Genomic DNA, 21168 nt, shown 5'->3' with positions numbered 1-21168 from the left:
AGGGGTAGTTATATATATATATATATATATATATATATATGGGAAGGGGTAGTGAGGGGCTCGTTATAAATATGACAGAAGCCAACAGCCACAGAAACCAAGGGGCACAGGGGATTTTTTTTAAATTCATTTATTTATTTTGTGGTGTTGATCAATTTAGAATATTACTGAATATGTTATCGCTTAAAGCTAATTGATTAGAAAAACAGAAGAAAAAACAACCACATGCCGCCGGTGGGATCCGAACCCACGACCTCCGAATTACGCGTCCGGTGCTCTACCTCTGAGCTACGGCGACGGCTGTCAAACCTTCTGCTTTCGGGGGTATTTATGTTTACAAGTAACCTAACCTTGAGAGTGTTCATCAGCGCCACCCACGTTCATAAGCGGCGGACGTAGAACGTCCTGAGTTACCGCAGGTGTGACGTAGAACGTCATCGAACGGAGAGGGTGGAAGCTGCGTGAGAACCCTCTTATGCTTCCTATGGCGTCAAGGCTGCCGGAACCGAGGCCCTCGCTAAGCAATTAAGCAAACAAGGGAAGGGGATGAGGGGCTCGTTATAAATATGACAGAAGCCAACAGCCACAGAAACCAAGGGGCACAGGGGATTTTTTTTTAAATTCATTTATTTATTTTGTGGTGTTGATCAATTTAGAATATTACTGAATATGTTATCGCTTAAAGCTAATTGATTAGAAAAGCAGAAGAAAAAACAACCACATGCCGCCGGTGGGATCCGAACCCACGACCTCCGAATTACGCGTCCGGTGCTCTACCTCTGAGCTACGGCGACGGCTGTCAAACCTTCTGCTTTCGGGGGTATTTATGTTTACAAGTAACCTAACCTTGGGAGTGTTCACCAGCGCCACCCACGTTCATAAGCGGCGGACGTAGAACGTCCTGAGTTACCGCAGGTGTGACGTAGAACGTCATCGAACGGAGAGGGTGGAAGCTGCGTGAGAACCCTCCGTCACACGGCACCGATCGGCACGGAAGACCGATCTTCTCTTGAAGAAGATCGGTCTTCCGATCGAAACGTCGAGTCCAATAAATATGTTTCCTTTAACGAAGCGTATACTTCGCTATATATATATATATATATATATATATATATATATATATATATAGGACACATTAGGAGCTATCGTTTTGGCATAGTGAAAAATAATGTTTCATTGTTTCATCTGCTATTGCGGGTTCAAGCCCTAGTGACGCAAGAAATTTGTCCGAACCCTCACCGTTCTATAAGAAAGTTTGTTGGCGCGCGCAGAGTGCCGGCTCTCACCATGTCTTAGCGCTGCGCTTACGGATTTTGCAAAGAAAAACATGAATTAGGAAGCGGAAACTTGTCCTACACAAGTAAGCGACGGCCGTGTTCATGCTGACACGAGCAACATGCGGGTATTTCCGTAAATTAATTAATGAGCTGGAAGTCGCTTCTGCATGCAGTGCGCGCGCGGCCACCGTCAGACGAAAGCAAGAAAATGCAGTCTTCGACGAGTGCGGTAACTTAAGTGGCGCTTTTACCGGAGAACTCAGCGCTTAATTCTACAAAATAAGTGTCTCCGAGACTCCAACGAGAAATGTGCAGTGTGGTCACAGTACCACTCTGTTGAGTTTTAAATTCACAAAAGCTTTGTTCTCTTAATTCACCTTTTAGTGCATAGGTACCCATTGGACAAGCCCAGCTTGCTTGTGTAAAGGGCTCCAAGTGATAAGGCATCTGTCGAAAAGCGCAACAGAAAATTTTATGTCGTCACAAAATATTTTCGTAACGTCTCTGCCCACGTACTTGTAGTAACAACAGAATTTTGTGTAGTTACTGCAGAAAAGTACTACGGCAAAATCTGTCGTTGGGACAAAACATTTTGTCATATTTTTGACACGGCTATGTCGTTTCTTTCGATGCAAGGCACCAGTTTCGTTTTCACGACCGAGCCAATAAGGCGGGGTCCGGGTCTAGCTCTTGGAGCGCCAAGAAATAGCGCTGCCATGGAGAGGCCCTGCTCATACAACACCCTGGAAGAGAAGAGTGAAGGAAATCACGCGATTTTTCTCAATCGGGAGGCCATCTTGCCCGGGCGCAGCTTAGCAACGGCGTCATAGTTGCTATTTACAAACCGGGCGGCAGCAGTGGGCCGCGGCGTACTGTGAGAGGTGCAGCGCGGGCGTACTTTCGCTAACTGCTTGAATTTGTTTTTCGTCTTGCTCACAGGCTGACATTCACGCCTTTAACTCATATATCAAGGTGGAATTCAGTGCAAAACTCTCGTTGTTGCGTGCACGGATTAAAGGTGCTCGGTAACTAGCGATCGCACGGGCGTTGCGGCACTTTTCGGCGCCGCTGTTCACTTTCGTTCGCGCTGTTCGTTCATCAGGGATTCAATACGGTGTGCGTTACACTGCGGTCGTAGGCGTATTGTGCGAACGTTTTGTGCATTTTGCGTGCAGTGCGCGTGTAGGTGCGTGTGCGCGCGCCACTCGCGCTCCCGTTGGCAGTGAAACCTGCTACTTGTCATGCGTGTTCTTACAACGCTCTAGCTATCGTAACTGATGTTGATTATATAACTGCCACTTTTTTATTTTTCTTCGATTGCGCCATTGTGAACAGCGGGGGATATGACATGGGCGGAGAGCAATATTGTAAAGATAGCATTCGCGCTAATCTTGCTTTACAGCTGCAAGCCCATTTAAAGCGTGTAACATATGTACTCTAGCGAGCTATTTGCCTCTGGGACGTGCCGGGCTCAAGTGTATTTGTAAGCCGCCGCGGTGGCTCAGCGGTTATGGTGCTCGGCTGCTGACCCAAAAGACGCGGGTTCGATCCCGGCCGCGGCGGCTAGAATTTCTTTGGAGGAGAAATTCTAGAGGCCCGTGTACTGTGCGATGTCAGTGCACGTTAAAGATCCCCAGGTGGTCGAAATTTCCGAAGCCCTCCACTACGGCGTCTCTCATAGCCTTAGTCGCTTTGGGGACGTTAAACCCCATAAACCAAACCAACCATCAAGTGTATTTGTTCATAATGGAATCAAGTCTGTATTTTTTTTTCGCGCGCTATTTTTAGAACCGTTCTTTTTTTGCAGCAGCAGCAGCAGCTTTTACAATTGCTTTTCTGGCTGTGGTAATGGTCAAGAAGCGCCAGAAAGGCGAAGCATTTTCTTATTATGACAGAGAAAATGTTCCAACTGTCCAAACAGTGAGCTTCGCGTTTGCCACCCTTGGTGTATTGTATGATCGTTACTGCTCTGAACTTTCACAGTGTAATAAGGCTTTAATTGCATTTGGAGGCCTTTCCTCCCATGTGTTTATTATTTACTGTGCTCATGTCCTGTGAGTGTTATTTGCGGTAAAAAGTACTTTGTGAAATGAGGATGCACATGTGCAATAAATTTGAATAGCGCCCGTGGTTATGTTGAAGAAAAATAATTAGATGCGTTCATTATCTAAAATATATCGCCTTTCATCGTATGTGTTGTGGATCACAAGTCAAGTGCGCTACTGTGCAGTGACATTACAAGTAGATAACATTGGTGCGTACAGCTGGAGCGCTGCACGTTAAACATGAAACACAGCATTGAAATAATGCACAACACCACGAAACTTACACTGCAGCCAATGGGCACTCCTAAAATTTTGGAAGCAGTCCGAAAAGCTACGGTCATACATATTATGCACCAAACTAGGTCTGTGGTTTTGAGACATGCCGTGTTGCAGTGCTGCAGGGGTGGATTCCTGGATCATTCTTAACGCACGTGTTATGACCCTAAATTTATTATTCCTGTCAAGAACTCAAACTTTTTAGTATCTTCGCCCATCCTCACTGCTGTATCAGATAGCGTTCCTGGCATGGCCAGCCGTGCGAAAACATGTTATGAAGATAAATGCAGTATTCAAGACCAAAATCTAAACACTGCAGGATTTTTCTTGCTCTCACTGCTGCAGCATAAGGCGCTGTCGGCACAGCCAGCTGCCCAAACATACACAATAGAGGCAGGTTGCAACACTGAAAATTAAGAGCAGCGTTAAAAGGCATGCTGAACACTAAGGTGGGGTTTGACCATGCATGGCAGCATTTTTTACGACTCAGCCAGAAGCAGACACTTGCACACTTATTCAGCATAAAACTGAGAGGGTTGTGCTACTCAGCAGAGAGCATGATTAAAGTGTGGCCAATATGTGAGCCAGTTTGTATGTGAGCATAGTATGCAAACAACCGACATCAAAAACCTTGCTCAGGGATCTCATGCATGAAGTTCTAAATTCATTCTAGCAAAGAAAGATATTTTTTTACAACCTCATGAGCCCATTTCACAGCTGTCAACTCTAAAATCATATATATATATGCTCTCAATGTACAAAGAGTTGCAGTGGGGCAATGAAATATAAAACTCGTGCCAGCAAGCTTCCAGCTGGAACTCGTGCCAGCTTCCAGGGTAGCCATGTACTACAACTTTTCAGGAAGCTTAAGTTTAAAAGCAGTAGTTTACACTGCATTAAGGCGGGATAGTTGGTTCGGAAGCACCATGAAATTTTATGCAGAGCGACCCAAGGCACACAGTGAAAAAAAGGAACAAAAGACGATACACGGCGCAGAGTAACAAGTTCTATTTCAGCGGCACCACGTGTACCATTTTATATCAGAAAAAAATAGACCCCAAACAAGCATGCTCATCAAAGTGCATGCTAGATTTGGTTTTCTTCTGCTATATTTTGGCAGCCGCTGTCTATTTATACACAATTCCACTGAACTAAAATTTTCAACCCTGCAACTCATCTGGCGCAATTAACCTTCTAGCCCTGCTATTAACACGAGACTACGATGAACAGAATGTAACTATACCAGTATATTTCGTCCAGTGCAGCCTGCAAGGACCTCTGGGACGCACACCTCCACCGACGCAAAACGACGCAGGCAAAAGCGGCGAAAGACACGTAGTACCATGGTGGGCCACCGCAATAAGTGAAATCTTAAGTTGCTTCCCGCGCAACCCGCAGTCGCGATAAGCGCCTTCGCCGGATGCTACTTGATTGTGACCAAGGCCGGACTGTTTCGTTCGATCGAACAAGAGAGCGGGGATGACGCGGAGACGACGCGGCCCAGAGCAATAACTGGAAGCAGCCAAATGTCTCTCACGAATATTTTCAGGGTCTCCCATGAACAACGGCCAGAAACTAAGCGCCACTTGCGCTTGCGTCTCTTTTGGCCGGCTCCTTCGCTGGGTTTGAAACGCGCGCGCAATCACGCAGGCCGACGGAACGAGCGGAGCGGCAGCACCAGAGAAAACAAAAGCGCGCCCGGACAGCGTATGAGCTCGTTTCCGGCTTCGCCGGCTGTGCACGATGTCACGTCAGGGCCCCTCTACAATTTCCTTCCTCCATGGGCGCTACGCATTTCGCATGTCGTCAATTCTTTAACAGTGACGGCCATACAGCGTTCTGTGACGAAGCGGGGCGCTGAAAGAGGCTGCAAACAGCAAAGCCCTGGGTATGCATGTGCGTGTGGGTGAGGTGCGTTTCCTAAGTTAACGCAAAGGAACGCAATCGGCGAGTAAATTAATTAGCTCTGCGAGTAAAAGTAGCATAGAGTGTCAGATGCGTCTCGTCTGGCCCCAGGCTATCATGGAAGGCAAACGGCGCCGCTCGTGAAATCGTGAGCAGATCGCTTCCCTTCCTTCGCTCGTTGTGCGCCGGGCTGATAAAAAAACAAGTGCTGTGTAAGGCTTTCGCTCTGCGTATTTCGTTCGCACTCAGCAGTTTACGCGACAAAATAAATAAATGGAGATCACACAAAGCGGTAATGCGGAAATGCAGCGCTCGCCGGCATGCGATAATGATTGCGCACAAAAATATACGCCATATACCGCGCAGTGAAATGAAACTTCTTCAGTGAAATGATTCTGCTTAGACGCCAATCGCTGTTCTCGAACTGTCGGACTCAATTCTCTGCTGGGCCTTGTCCACGGTGCAAGAATATGGTCTTGTATACGTCGAAGCTTCAAATTCCGCTCACGGTAACGCACACGAGCCTCTCCCTTATTCATAGTTATGCGAAAAAGTAGCGGCTGCTACGCGATTCCTGCCGGCTATTATAGAACAGTTGACATGACGTCATGCCAAGCGTGCGCACCTGCCGGCGCTCCGCACCTGCTGCGCTCGCGGCGTGACGACGTGCGCCTGTCTGGTGACGTCATATACCAGCTGTGCTTCTGCTCCGGACGGACTTCACTGAGGAGCTAGCAAAGAACTCCAATAAACAGCTCACGCTGTAATAGGAGCGTTGCGAATATTTGATCTATATGTCTCCGCGACACGAAGCCTAGCGAACACACCCTACTCCCTGCCACCGCATCCAGTTAGCTTGAGTCGCATGAACCATGCTGCGGAAATTCGTCGCACAACCGACACCCAGTTCCTTTGCCGAGACTGGACTAGCATCGAGAAAGCTCGTCAGGCGTCAAACGTGTCGCCGTGCTCAGTCATTCGTCAATAATCCATTAATACGAAAATGGCATCATGGGCGTGTTTCTACCATCACTAGTGTGACATGTTCTCAGATGAAGACCTGCCCAGTCTGTCTGGGAGGCGTTGGTCTTGGTGAGCCTGAGTGCATTCCGGAGTGGCCTACCCGATAACCGGGATGACCCAACCCACGCACCTTGTGCATGTTTTCCTACTTTTACCACCTTCCTCGCACACACGATTAACTCTTCGTGCCACCTGCAGACACTGCTGCGAAACACTGTGCAGCAGCACCAGGGCTTCCAATTTTACTCATAGACGGACGGAAAGGGCGGTACTCCAAAAAAGCCTATCCTTAGGTCACTTTTTGCTTTTATGCCCCAATTTTCAACCGTTCTTACAGCACAGCTGTTCAGAGCCAAATCATGGCTTGAAGAGCGTCGGATGGTGGCATAACACATCATGCGACCATCTCGTGGTGACATGACGTCCCTGAAGTCACTGATCACGTGATATTCCATCACCATGATGTCCTGCGTAGTCTCCTGTACAGGGTGTTTCCTCTAAGACTGTACGCAATTTTTAAAAATCTTTTTGAGTTAGGTCACTTTCTTCGGCACAATGTCAACGGTGGTGTGCATCGGAAACAACAGACATTTTAACTAGCAGGCTGATTATTCACTAATATTAAATAATATCAGAGTGACATTAGGAACAACTGCGCCTCACAATGCGATTGCAGAACATGTGCAGGCCACCGGCCACAAGATAGGCTTGGATGAGGTGGCTATCGTAGCAAAAGGAACATTTTAACAAGACTGCATCTAGAGTCCTTAATCATCCAAATGACCCCGGACATACTGAACAGGAATCAAGGCACACCTCATCATATCTATGGAAAAAGATTACGAAGCATACTGAGGGCTACATAAGCGCCCCTTTCTCCAAGACTGTCTCATGTGAACAAGGGTTCTATACGGGACCTGAAACATAATTTTTGCTTTCGATTTGGTCAGTGACTCAATCTTAGCCTCATTACAAGATATGGACCTACAAGCCAGGGATACAAGCACTTTGCCTGCAACCCATGAGGTGCTAAGTTCCATTTTTATTGTCTGCAGTCCACTATTAAAGTGCTCTACACAAGTGAGACGTGCACTCTACAAGAGCTCAACATCAGAAAAACACCTCCTCGCAACATGCAGTTACACCTTGTGTTCACCTTTGCATTGTGCTATGCAGACACCAAAATCACCGCACCCATATAAAGACAGTAAACACAAAGGTCGTCTACGCCAGAAGCGCATGGCTGAACAGCCTTCTTGCCACTTTATTTTTCTTTTTCACAATAATAAAAACGCAGTGTCAAAAAGCATTGAGCTTGCACAAACATGCAATGATTTTAAATGAAAAGGTACAGGTAGGTTGTCTGTATCTATTATTGCTTGAATGGCCTAACACCTGTTTTAGGAACATATGCAAGCAAACATCATAGGAATTGAAAGCAAAGTAGTTGACAAGAGCAGTCTATTCCATATCGTCAGACGAAAAACAATATACTGTAAAAAAGTAAGCCTAGAGCCAAATGGAACTTGCATTGAACTCTCTCGCATGAAGCAAGCTGCTATTACTTGATTCATTACTACAGCTGCGATGGCTATGACCCAGGTGGCTAGGCAATACTCCTGACGCTGCTAGCAAGCATGCTACCGGTGAATATGATATGAAAAATCTCCCCTAAACACTGTCTGCCTGAACCGGTTGTAAGACACCTCTATTTTCTAGCTACAGTGATGGGCAGTAGTTACTGTATGTAGTAGTTAAATGACTAGTTTAACTACTTTTCAAGTAGTCTCTATGTAGCTGCACAACAAAACCATTTCATAAGTACTTAGAACAAACTATCAGGCATGCCAGCTACTCCTTTAAATAAATATGAGATGTTAAAATTTATGGTACTGTAAACTCTTGTCAGCACAAAAAACTAGCCTCAGGCTTAAATTGTGTGTGTGAAAGAGGTGGCCATTTAACCATAACAACAGTGAACAGGTGGCCGAGGCCCTTAACTTTTGTTCTAAAATGAGTCCTAAGAACACGTCTTTTTCATTTTTCCTTTCCCCATGACGAGAAGGAGCAAGGGATACGAAACACACGAACCAGAAGAAACCTGGCTGACAAACATAGGCCAACAGTCTCAAAATGTTAGTACATACTGCCTGCATAGCAAACAGTATCTGAAAGGCATTATTAAAATGGTGACTGTAAGGCATACAAATATATGTGAAAAAAGGGTAATTTGCTTGCTAAGAATAGCAAGCAGCCAGTGCCGCATAAGTTGCTCAGTGCCAAGTCCAATGCTTTTGAACAATCAATTAGATACATTTTGTGTAAGTGCCTCAGCACCTGAAACCATGTCGGGAAACAGGAAAAAAAAAAAAAGGTTATTTGAACAAGGGCTCTGCTGCAAGGGCAGGGCACGATGGCACCAACCTGCTAAAACAGCAACTACATGTGGATGCGATTCTAATGAGGTTGTCTTCTTCATGCATCAGGAAGCAACAGCGCGGATGGGCATGCCTATAGTCTGATATAACTTAAGTCTGCAGTGAAGCTCTGCCCCCATTCAGCCTCCGCACACAGAATTCCTCCACGACAAAAAAGTAGTCCACTGCTTAAACATTTCTTGTTACCTAAACAAGAAGCTGATCACAAGAAAAAAATCGAGCTCTAGAATTTCGATGTGTGGATTGTTTGATATAGACAAACATTAAAAAGCTGATTTCATTTTCTGTTGCGACTGGCCAGTGGAGTAATACAGGAAGCTGCAGACCTCGGCCCAGTGTTAAGATTCTCAACAGAGAAAGCAGAAATAGAAAAGCCTATATACTAATAGCAGAGCACAGCTCTCTGACCCAATCTTTAAAAAAATCTGACTAGTTAGCTGTACCTGTCTTTGGAAGGCGGACAGCTTTCACATGAAATGATTTGTGCAGCACTAATATAGCATGGAGTCCTAAAGCTCAAAGCACTTATATAGCATAGTGCATCACCTGTAAGGGACAATGACAGTCAGTGTGTAACAAGTCGAATACCTTTATGCCATATTGCAGCATTATAAACACATACAATTTTGCCATTCTTAATATATAAAAAGATGCTGTGCTGCTGCCATTGTACCACACCCAATTTATCAGTGTTGTTACAAATTTCCACCAGCTGAAATGCTAGCACTACACAATGTGTTAGCCCTTCTAGCCACATAATGGCTAAAGCGCCTTCTAAAGACGTTTGCAATGAAACTAAGCACCTGCATGCACCTTTCATAAATTTTTGGGCACAACGGCTTGAGCAGGGATGCGAGGATCAAACAGCGAAAATCTCAGAAAAAATTCAATGTTAGAAAACATCAGATTTGGTGTCTATAGAATCTTTTTCATCCCCAAAAAACTTTCCCTGCTAACAGCCAAGTGACAATTTTTAAAAATTTTTTGCGACAGCAGACAGCAAAAAAACTGGCTGAAATCTACGTAAAATGCCAGTTTTCTCAGGAGTGCTTTTTACCCAACTGCCCTGTTTGCAGAAAGCAGAGCATGACAATGACTTCACGGATTTTCATGCAGTTTATTGCAATGTGTTCCTTGATAAATTTTACAGTGACATTGAATTACTTTCTAATTGTTTCACTCTGCCATTAATTTGACATGACAATAATGACTGCATTATGCAAGCATAGAACACTTTGCAGAAAAAATGAGGCTGCTTAAAAATTCTGCGAATGTCACTGCATCAACCACTCCTTTTGGTAAAACCTAAAGAGTTACTGCAGGCTCCTACCATGTTTTGTCGTAACGTCAGGCTTTCTACAAGTTCGGTATAGCAATGAAGCATATAAAAATTTATAATGTCAAAACTATTTAAGATATTTCGGTGAAATTATGAATTTTAGCATTTCACAATGAGTATCCAAATTTCATTCCTCTATATCAAAAAATTAAAAAATTCACATCCAATTTCTGCATCCCTCCTGAAACCACTATCTTGTACCATTAAAAGCCAAAAACACCATTCACACACACAGAAAAAAAAAAAATCCACCTTGCATCATGTCAAATTTCCATTCAAATGGCAATCATTCAAATCTTACTCCTATGGGTTTGATATTTAAAACAGCACTTCTTCTTTCGAAAGTGTTTTAGCCTGCTTCATCTTCCACCTGTACCGCTTATGATAGCGCTAAGGTTAATTGAACACAGCAATATATGACCACTTCACAGTGCACTTATGTAGCTGTAAGTGAAATGCTCAGGGGGCGCCTTTGCAGATGCACCTTTGTAAGTTTTATCAGGAAAACGAAACGAAAATTTATTGATTCTTGAGTACACATCAACTGACACTTGTGCAAGTGTCTGCAGCATCACACACTTTTTAATAATGAAGTGCCAAGTCTAAATTTCAAGGTTTAATTGTACAATGCAGAGCACTTGCCTCTGTATGCAAAGTAATTAAAAATTAATGGCAACTACACTGCTTGAGAAGTAGTCAACTAGTTGTTGCAACTACCTGTAGCAGTAGGCAGCAGAACAGGGTAGCTACTTTACAAGTAGTTAGTGCCCATCACTGCCTAGCAATACTTTGGCCCAAGGAGTGAAGCAATCGGATGCAACGTCAACATTCAAAGAACAATACCCACCCTAACTGTCTGATGAGCATCGAATTGGCAATGGTAGCCATTAACGATTTACACAAGATAAACATCTGTATATAGCTGAACCTTAGCAGGTACTTAGCAACAAACCTTGCATGTCATTTTAAATGAGGTTATGTGCAGCAATTTACCTCGAGCAAACATTCCAAGTTTTATGCACCAATGACTCGTGCATAAGAAGAAAGTCATCATCATCAGCCTGACTACACCCACTGCAGGGCAAAGGTCTCCTCAGAAGAAGAAAGTAAGGCGCACCAAGTAAGCACTTTAAAAAGACTGAATAGGAAACTAGCTTTAGGAATCATTTCGCAAATGGCTCAGCTGAAAGCACAGCAAGTTTCAGAAAATAATTTTCAAGGCCCTCTTTGAACCCCAAATCTCTGCACAGAACCAGGAAACTGCACTCCTATCCATAGATCACCAAACAGCACAACCCTCAATAAGAACAGAGCCTTGTTTTGCAAATAATGCCATGCCCAGTATTTACAATGGCAATAAAGTTTACTAAACTAGAATTTCTAACAGCTAGCTGCTAATGACAATATTCAAAAGTATGTCACACCATTTATACTTTTAACTGGTGACAATCCCTTTCTGTTTCTGAGCATTAATAAATCATGACACTCATTAACTTTACTGTTCAGTCATCAAGGTGTCGCTAAGATGTTACTGCAACAAGCATGAAAGCGAGCAATGTGTTCCATGAACAGCTAGACCACAGCAAACAAGACAAGGTGGAACAACAGTTCTTCCATATTCACAATTATCAAATTAATACGCATACACATTGTAAAGCCTAAAAAGCACCAGAACATCCACTTCGGTCCTATAATGAAGTCGGAATACTAAACTATGCACTGAAAACTGCAGCAACAGATGTACCATCTAATAAGCCGCAACGAATGAAAAAATCATAACGACAAAAAATTACACAGTTTCAGCCAGGCTAGACACTGGACTGTGCAAGAGTACATGGGCCCTGTCATGCTCGTTAACATGACCACTGGCTCGATAGCCACACTCATGAGCTTTTCCCTGGTCACTCAAAGGCCAACTAGTACAGCAAACTGGGGAATGCAGGTTAATTTCTGATTTCACGCATGTGTAAATATGGCAAAATTCTTGCTATTTCAAATTAGGGGCCACCAGGACCAGTTACGGATGTGCATTTAGGCCATTCAGAAAATGCAATGAGTGCAGCTACTACCAAAATATGTCTTGAGCTCACGCAAGTGTTTTGAAGACAAAAACAACTGCACTGACGTCCAAGAGCACAGAAGGCTAGACTTTGATTCAGAGGGATATGCAGTGCAACAACTTTCATCACAGTGTCACCGTGGTACAGCAAAATGTGTGGAAGAAGTGAACCTTTTGTGTGTGTACAGGCCCGGGTTCTGTACACTGTAAGCGTGCGCCTGTTGCGAACAAAAACCACAACCAGCCTTCACCATCAGTCGCTCTCGTTAACAGTACAAAACTCCAACCCAGGCCCGATGGCAAGGGCTGTATACAGTTCAGGTATATCACTTGACAACTGGAGGTGTCGACTCTTCTTCACAGGGACCATGGACGTAAATTCTTGGAATACTTGCATTTATAGCATGCGCAACTACAACGGTTACCACTTGCCAAGCGAATATGAGGCAAGGCTCTACACGGAGCCAGACAGTGCCCAAAGAAACATTCAAGACACTATTAACGTTTCGCTGAAGCTCTAGCGCCAGTGACTTATACGAAGCTTCACATATCAATGTCTCTTAACCCCAACTGTGGCTACAGCATGCCCATAATTGTCTACAGCATGTCCTGATAGTCATAACGGTGCATCACTACTTCTGATTGTCATAAATGTATGAACAAAACCAAATGCAAAAATTGTCCGATTTCAGTATCATATTTCTGTTAGAAGCCAGAAAGGCAGCACCGTAATACTGAACGCACAGCCCTGGCGCTCCTGAATAAATAAAGCCACTTGGCAATAAACAGTTGTAAAAGTAAATGCAAGCACCGCATTTCGCTAGTTGCAATGAAATTATGCACTCTTAAATATAAATAATTAACCAAAAGCAAACAAAATAACTCACACAATGAAGTGAGCACAGAAACATTTAAAATTGCAATAAATTATAAAATTCACCACAAGTTACGTTGTTCTGTTAGAGTGCCAAGCATTTTTTCCAACTAATAAAGTGCTTCTGTCAAAAAGATAAGTACAAAGAATAAGCTGTACAGAAGCCAGAGATGTTAAAGATGTTTAAGCTGGCTTGACAGCAACTTGCAACAACTGCACTATAGCCCAACAAACTGGCTTATGCCTACATTCACAAAAATATTTTTTTTTTTCTCCTTCAAGATGTACCAGCATTATTTGCTTCTTTAAACATGCAGGCCTTAAATTCCTGCTCATAAGCTTGCAGCAAAGTGAAGTTAACATTATTATTATTACTGGTGTCTTATTATCACTGGTATTACTACTGAGCCAAATGGCCACAGCACACTTTCGAGTCACCAGTGTTGGCAGCATATTCACAAAATTGTGGCACCTTTTCCCCTAGCAGGCTATACGCAAATAAAAATTTTGTTTGCTTGGCTCCTTCCCTCACCATGAGACACTGGCTATTGCCATGACTTCATCTTTGGAACCATTCTGCAGAGTTTTTCAAGACAGCCATCCAGTTCGTCCCTCAACTCGAAACAAATCACAACAAATCACAGTCTCTGCAGTGTGTGTCTTGTGGCTTAATGGCACACTTACATTCCTTAAACTACAAAGTACTAGGCAGCCGCATGACACTGGCCTTCAGCCAGAAAATACAATAAGATTAAAAATGAACAAATAACCACAACTGACACGCCTGCCTGCAGGATTCAGCTGAAGGTTTTAAGCACAATGCAATTAAATTGGCCAACAAAGCAAGCAAAAAAAAAAAGCCCAGCCCTGACAAGCATCAGCCCCATAAACTGCCATGGTCGTCAGCAGCTTCAAAGACACCGGGCAAAGAAAGAAAAAAAGAAAGGAAGCGTGTCTCATTTTACCTGTGTACCTTTCTATGAATGTATAGGAGTGGCTGCCTGACATTTTTACACAGAGCAAGACTACTGCAGTATAGACACTGAACTCTGCCTGCCTACTTATATATGGAAGCATCACATGTATTGGGATGGTACGTGGCTAGGTAAAGAATGTGGGCCAGTCAGTGCACCTGGTCAAAAGACTGTCCCACATGTTAAGGCAAACTCGAGGGACTCAATAGTGATCCAAACCTGACTAAAGTGGTTTTCACGCACCAGCACTGCAGAATGTAGTCCTTGGCATCTTGCGGCATGGCATCAATTAAAAGAAAAAGCACTAAGGGAACAAGTCACACACCATTCTCTTCATAGATATTTCTTTTGACATGCTGTACAAATAAGCTGACAACCACTACTGTGTATAACCAGGAGTGTGCAAACATTTAAACTCTTATCTGCACTAAACGATTCCAAATGTTTGGAAGAAACTCAATACTGCATCAAGCATTAAATACTAGCCCAGGTATGCAACAAAAACTGTAACATACCTCACAATCATTAAGCAGGAAAGTCACAATTCCACACCTGTTAACCTTAAAACTTGAAACTTTTATAGTCCTCTAATTCGCAGTGCCTATGCACTAGGTAATATGAGTGGCTAGAATGCATCCTTTCAATTTATTCACCGAGATTTCCTCTACCATTAAAATGACCTATACTGCACACAGGGGCTGCTGCTCTCCAGTGATGTGCCAGAAATCTTGGAGTTTAACTCTCCTTTTATGTTTTTTTTTTAGCTGACACAGTAGTGCTAGGCAGAACAATATGATGATCTTGTCCAGGTCTGGTCATCAAAATTTTATTACCCGCCTCAAATCCAATACAGGCCTCAGTGTCTTGCTTATTTATATTTTGCACTACAAAGAATCTTGCCCATTTATTATAATAAGTGGCATTCTATATACTTCGTAGACATTTCTTTCCTCGCTAGATTTTCTGAGCAATTGCGAGTTTTATTAATACTTTTACTTTTGTTAGCATCAAGCTTATTCACAACTTAGCATGTCACTAGGCAGTAATGCAGAACCATTCTGTAACCCACACAAAGTGCTCTACTTGGAGAAGGCTGCACTTAGTAAGGGGTATGAAATTATAGTCTAACCTAATTCTACATAAAAAGCAGTGCTGACTGCAAATGGGCCATGCCTCTGCACCTGAATTCGTCTGTAAAGCAAGGGTTTAAGTTAAATGACCATTTGTTTCAGCGTCTTCAGAAGTAAATGTGTAGAAATGTCTCACTTTGTAGCATGACAGAGTGAGACAGGGTGCTAACCTACGCCTTAAAGGGCCTCTGAAAAGGGGTGTTTGAGGTTGGCTATAAAATGGTTACATTAAGTACAGTAGAGGCCACCGAACGTTCATGACACGTACGCACACCACAACTTCATTGAGAGCCCCTTTAAGAATATGGTAGCATGAAAGGAGAAAGGGCACAAACAATTTAGCCTCCCAGACAGACAGATACTCCACGTTCACCATGCGCTTTAATTTAGCAGCTCTGAGCTTTCTACCACACCACTTGTCATTTTTTCCCATTTTTAGCTTCCGGGCAAGACATGTATGACTGCTGAAGCTTTTAATGTTTTCTAACTAAACAATCTCTAGCGCGACAGCAAAGTGCAAATAAAACAAAATGAAGTCAAATTTAAATATTTGCACACACCTAGTGAAGATATATGGGTAAAGTCACTAAACAAAAAGATCCAAAGGGGTACATTCTTTAAAATTGCAAAATATGCACAACTCACAAGCGCCACACAACTAGAATGCCCCAGCAATTATCACCTGCCAGCAGGAGTCCTTCTGCCAGCATGAAAGTCCGTGGGTAGGAGCAGCATCAACATTAATTAAAATGCACCGAATACACACACACACTTACTGTGCGACCAAGAAGGAAAGTGTCAATCAGTAACAAACAAAGCCTTGAGTATGCCATGCTTCGATGTGCACTGTTCTGGAGGTAGCCACTTAACAAAACTACTAAATGCCACTGCTGCTGATGACATTATGGATTCAGGTGCACAACCCCCAAAGCAGTGAAAGAACGAACGGTGTAGACAAAGGTAAGGGAAGTAAATGGATATGCAGACCCTGCACCTGGGCAGCAACAAAGCACACGTCAACCGATAAAAACAAGACAAGCTATAACCACCAAACTGGCACTGTGCGTGAATGAGTCCCAGTTATCTTAAAGAGGATCCCAAAGCTTTTCTGGAAATGAGATGCTGCCGAAGCCAGGGTTGGTGCGGGTTTCCCAGTACTTGTGGGTGTAAGTCCAGTGCTCCTTGCCATCTTTCGTTGTCTCCTTTCTGAAATAGTAATCAAATATAAAGGGCAATTAAAACATTAATCTCAAAGAGCAAAATATTTGCACTCCCCTTTCCTTTCCTCTCCCCCCTACTTGCCTCTACAACGCAATGACCAAACTTGTCTTTCAGGCAAGTTTAAAAGAAGAATACAGTGCATTATGTGGTCCATGATCACAATGAAGTGTTAGTGCATTGTCCCTGTTAGCTATCACAGCAGAAAAGCCCTGTACAATCACACGCTGAATAAAAGCTAGACTCTTAGCACATTTTGCAGTAGGATAGTTGTACGAGCGCAAGCTAATTCACCTTAGAATGCAGTACATGATAAGCAAGGCACAAGTACCTCCACCTGATTACACAATGCGCAAGTAACAACAAGCAGATCACTCCTTTTCCCACCTTGCAAGACAAGCCTACCTGAACCACATTGGCTGATATTCAATGCCCATTTCTTCCCTCTGCTTTCGTCGTTCCCTCTGGTTTTGCTCCAGCTGAGACTTTACCGCTTCTGCTGCACTGATGTTGCCCTCTTCCAACAACCTGCAAGAGTACCACAGCATCGTCGTTAATGCAAACCTTCACACAATGCTTGAAATAAAGCATCCCTTGAAACTCTCTCTACTACCACACAAACAGTGCACACACCGGCTTTGAAAATGTGAACTTCACTGCTCCCGTTCCATATACAAACGATAATATAAGACTGTATCTGTTAGTTCATCGTAGTTGTGGCTTTTGTGTGCTGCCATCGAGCGTTGCTATTTTAGCATGATGGGCAAGCACCTTAATAGCTACATGGCTAGGAGTTTTCTCTCGAACACGGCAAGTGTGCAGCAGGCCAGAAATTCGACATGGCCGAGAAGTGCGGTAGTTGCGACTGCGGCACCTGCGGCGTCCCTTAATTTTCGTATGTGACTCCTATCGCCGAGGTTTTTGTGGGCCTAAGTTGGGAAGGTTTCTGGCTGGAGATGAAGCCTTTAAAATGAGCATGCCTGAAAACCGCGCACGGCTGTTCCACGCGATGTCATTGTATGTGCTGTGGGTCCGTAGCAGCTGCGACGGCAGCAGCACTAGTGAGGACTAGTAGTCAGTTCAGCAAAAGCTTTGTTAAAATAAAGATGGGGGGTACGGAAGGGGGAGGCATCGGCTTGCAATCATGTAAATACAGTATTGATCATAGCGCCAAGTTTGGTGTGCACCTATTATGCACGGAAATAAAAAAAATCGTATTTTTCGCGACCAAACTGCGGTGCACCTATTATGCGAGTGCGCCTATTACGAGCAAATACGGTATTACCAAAATGGTGAAATACACTTGAAACAATTTTACAGTTAATGAAGGAGTGCCAAAGCTTTTGTGAAATTGGGAATTCTGCGATACCAAGAAAACAAAAACATCCTGAGAAAACAGAAAATTTATTCTCTATACTCCAACCCAGTAGTTCCTCGCAGCACTACCAAAGCTGCGATGAGTGCACAGGCAAGGTTCTGACGCTGCAGAATGTAGTGCCAGTATAAAATAGGCATACGGGCATACGGGACAGCGTGCCTTAAAGTGTGAATGCGCCAAACACTATTTCATATTGAACCTTAACGTACGCTTGCGGTACGTACGCTATTCCCCGAGTTTATCATGCGTGACTCTTGCGTGCTCTAAAACACCTCTTCCAAAATGGCTGCGCCCTTCAAAGCAGTGAACAGTACATTCACTGTCCATAAATGGGGCACCAAGCTTTTGCTTTGTCTCATCTTGTCTATCACAGAACGTATGAGCGATAAATTTGCTTTATTTTTAATTTAGAGTGACAAATTTGCCGCTTCTAGTCCTAAAGAGGACTGTCGGTTTGTTGACAAAAATGCTGCCTGTTCAACAACCAGATGGCACCACTAGGCAAAGCTTATCGTTGAGTTTTCATCTGCAAATGCTTAACTGAAAGTGCACATGTGACAAACGGCGTAATGCCTCGCAAAATGCTCGCGTTTAGCATACGCAAGCGTGCATGCACCTATGGTACATAGGCAGAGTCAAATTTACACTCTTTTCTAACCATATCTGTGTACACAACACAAGCAGACGACAAGCAGACGACATGCAGACAACTAGGCGCAGATGAACACGTTTAACGCACTTTCCTGATTGGCTGAGGAGGTCTCCGCCTTTGGTAGTGCTACAAGTTAGTTAATGGATGGAGTATAGCAAGGAAGGTGGCTATTTAAGCTTTTAAGCTTACTGCCCCCCCCCCCCTTCCCCCTTCTTCCCCCCCCCCCCCACACACACAGTAGCAGCTTCCAGGAATCTCTAGTAAACTCACAACGGCACATTGCACACCTGATATAATGGTAAAGCGACTGCTCCGGCGAAGCGGTGGTCCTGGGTTCGAACCCTGGACAGGACGCATTTTTCTTCAACTACGAAGTTTTTGTGGAAGCTGTATAGCTTTCCTTTGTAGCCACATGGCTACGCTCAGGTGGATGGCAATGAGTAATTGCTCCCTTATCATAATATGACATGATGATTACCTCAAAATGGGTAAGAAATATACAAGATTGGATTTTGTACCTTTGGTCTGGCCGGAACCGGGAATCGGTCGGAGGCAGCACTTTAGCCATTTGTGGGTCGAGTTCATTGAGTTCAATGGCAAACCGTGTGAAACCATAATACAGCTCATAATCCTCGGGCATTGTTCCTTTGTAGGCAAGAGAAAAACATGAATTGGCATCTCACGGAATTCATTCACAAAGCCACGAGGAAAGCTCAACACTAGAAGCTGCAATGAATCAGTCTCTCCTAGCTGCAAATCCCCATTGTCCGTATTCCTGGCACAATTTAAGAGTCCTTTTTTTTTTTTCTGCTTGGATGAAATTAGAGGCACAATTTGCAGTGCTAAACACAGAAACAATTCTTGAGTGTGACTATTACAAAACATATACAATGATGTTTTGGCCTAACAAGACACTTCTTTGGACGTAATGCGCCTCGCCCATTTGGAGCCCACATCAATCATATCTCATGGACACATTATAATCTATTTGAAATCGCGTTACTAGATTCATTCACCCCATATATTCGTATGACATCAATGTTTCATCGCTGAAATCAGCACCATTCTTGTCAACGCTCTCTAGTTGACGCCGCACTGCCAACCTGTCCTTGTATCACAGGTTCTTTCCCTTAATCAAGCACCATACATCACAGCAGCATCCCGCACATTCCATCAAACCAGCCATCGGTTTAAAGTTGTGAATATAGCTCGAACAGCTATATTCACTGCTTCTGTTTTCTTCCGAACCACCACAGACTGGAACAGCCTTCCCCTGACATCACTGCTACCACGTGCCCATCTTTGTTTTTACAGCTTTTAATTGACCATTTCGTTCAACGATTACATATCACAAGGTGCTTTTCTTTGTATAAAAACCCGCCCCTCATGTAATGCCCCCTACGGCGAACTTTAAGGTAACAAACTGAACTGAATGATTTATAGATAGATAACATTCATGCAGCTCCCGTTTGGTTATACCTTTCTTACTAGTGAAAATTTCTATTCCATCCACTAGATGCAACTCCGGTCACATATGAAGAGCATTAGGGAGTTAAGCGGAAATGCATGGCTAATATATACGGACTGTGTGCTAGCTACCCCGGAAGCAGCCACATGTGCAAGGAAAAAAGCGTGGAGACAGGATGTGGGAAGAGAATGACACATGAACGCTATGTCAGCCTCTTCCTATGCTTTTTTCTCTGCATTCTTTTTTAACATTATATTACATCAACCACCCTAACTACTCACTACTGCCAGCAATCTGTGGCTATTATATGCAGACTAAGCGCTTACTGCCTCAGGGTACTTTAACATGAACAGGAGGTTGCCGAAAACATGTTTATCAACTGTACTGCAGTCCAGAGGCTCTCAAAGCCGCTTCCCTAGAACCCGTAGTTCCCTCGGAGTGCTTTCTGGGTTCCCTCGGCACCTAAATCCATGCTTGCTTCAACCCCAACCTTTCCTTTACCCCATTTTATGCTGGAACAAATATATTACACTATAGACTGTTTCACAGTACTGTCAGTCACTATAACTGAAATTGAGCATTTTTTGAGGAGCCCTGCATCAGTAATTATTCTGCATGCTCTTCTCCCGCATGCACTGCACGTCAAGCAGGAAGGGAAAGAAGCCACGACACACGAGGTTCCTCGGCAACCTCTGAAAGCTGTTGGGGTTTCCCGAGGCTAGAAAGATTGAGAACCCCAGCTGTACATAATCCACAAGGGTGGAAAGTTGGGCGAGTCAGTGACGATGATCCGTGATATGTAGCGCGAAGAGGACGAAGAAAGAGGCACACAACTCAGGCGCTTATGTACCTCTTTCTTTGTCCTTCACCCTGTTCACGCTACATCGCACGGGGTGCCAGCATTAGACATCGCCATGAGCCGTGGGAATGGGAATTTTAAAAAATTTTGTAAATCATCAGCTACTTTTGAGCGCATGCACACAGCATGAATGCTCAGTGGCTTTTGTTCTGCATAATGCACGCATTTTATAGCCGCCTTCAAAACCACTTCATGGGCCCTAAGCATTCCCACCTCATATCTCTGTTGGCAAGGGACTATGTACACCCATGAT

General features: G+C 43.8%; 2 protein-coding genes across 8 annotated transcripts in view; both read right to left on the bottom strand.

Moving 5' to 3' along the window:
• LOC149350218 (transmembrane protein 163a-like) overlaps positions 1-5740 on the bottom strand; it is an 80960-nt gene extending 75220 nt beyond the window's left edge. The window contains exon 1 of one of the 2 annotated variants that reach the window (XM_089579188.1): positions 4842-5740. In XM_089579188.1, the coding sequence (XP_089435314.1) occupies positions 4842-5157 (316 nt within the window). In that variant the 5' untranslated portion in view covers positions 5158-5740. The remainder of the gene's footprint in view (positions 1-4841) is intronic. The other variant, XM_089579190.1, reaches the window with a different exon arrangement.
• A 2006-nt stretch (positions 5741-7746) lies between these two features.
• Positions 7747-21168, bottom strand: part of LOC149350215 (oxysterol-binding protein-related protein 6-like) — a 158604-nt gene continuing 145182 nt past the window's right edge. For all 6 annotated transcript variants that reach the window (XM_089579179.1, XM_089579176.1, XM_089579178.1 and 3 more), the window contains 3 exons: positions 19107-19233; positions 16964-17086; positions 7747-16546 (listed from right to left, as the gene is read on the bottom strand). In XM_089579179.1, coding sequence (XP_089435305.1) covers positions 16426-16546; positions 16964-17086; positions 19107-19233 — 371 coding nt within the window. In that variant the 3' untranslated portion in view covers positions 7747-16425. The remainder of the gene's footprint in view (positions 16547-16963; positions 17087-19106; positions 19234-21168) is intronic.

Source organism: Amblyomma mixtum, chromosome 3 (assembly GCF_055824585.1).
Source record: "Amblyomma mixtum isolate Tamu chromosome 3, ASM5582458v1, whole genome shotgun sequence".
In the NCBI taxonomy this organism is placed as follows: Eukaryota; Metazoa; Arthropoda; class Arachnida; order Ixodida; family Ixodidae; genus Amblyomma; species Amblyomma mixtum.
This window is presented reverse-complemented; position numbering and strand designations above follow the sequence as displayed.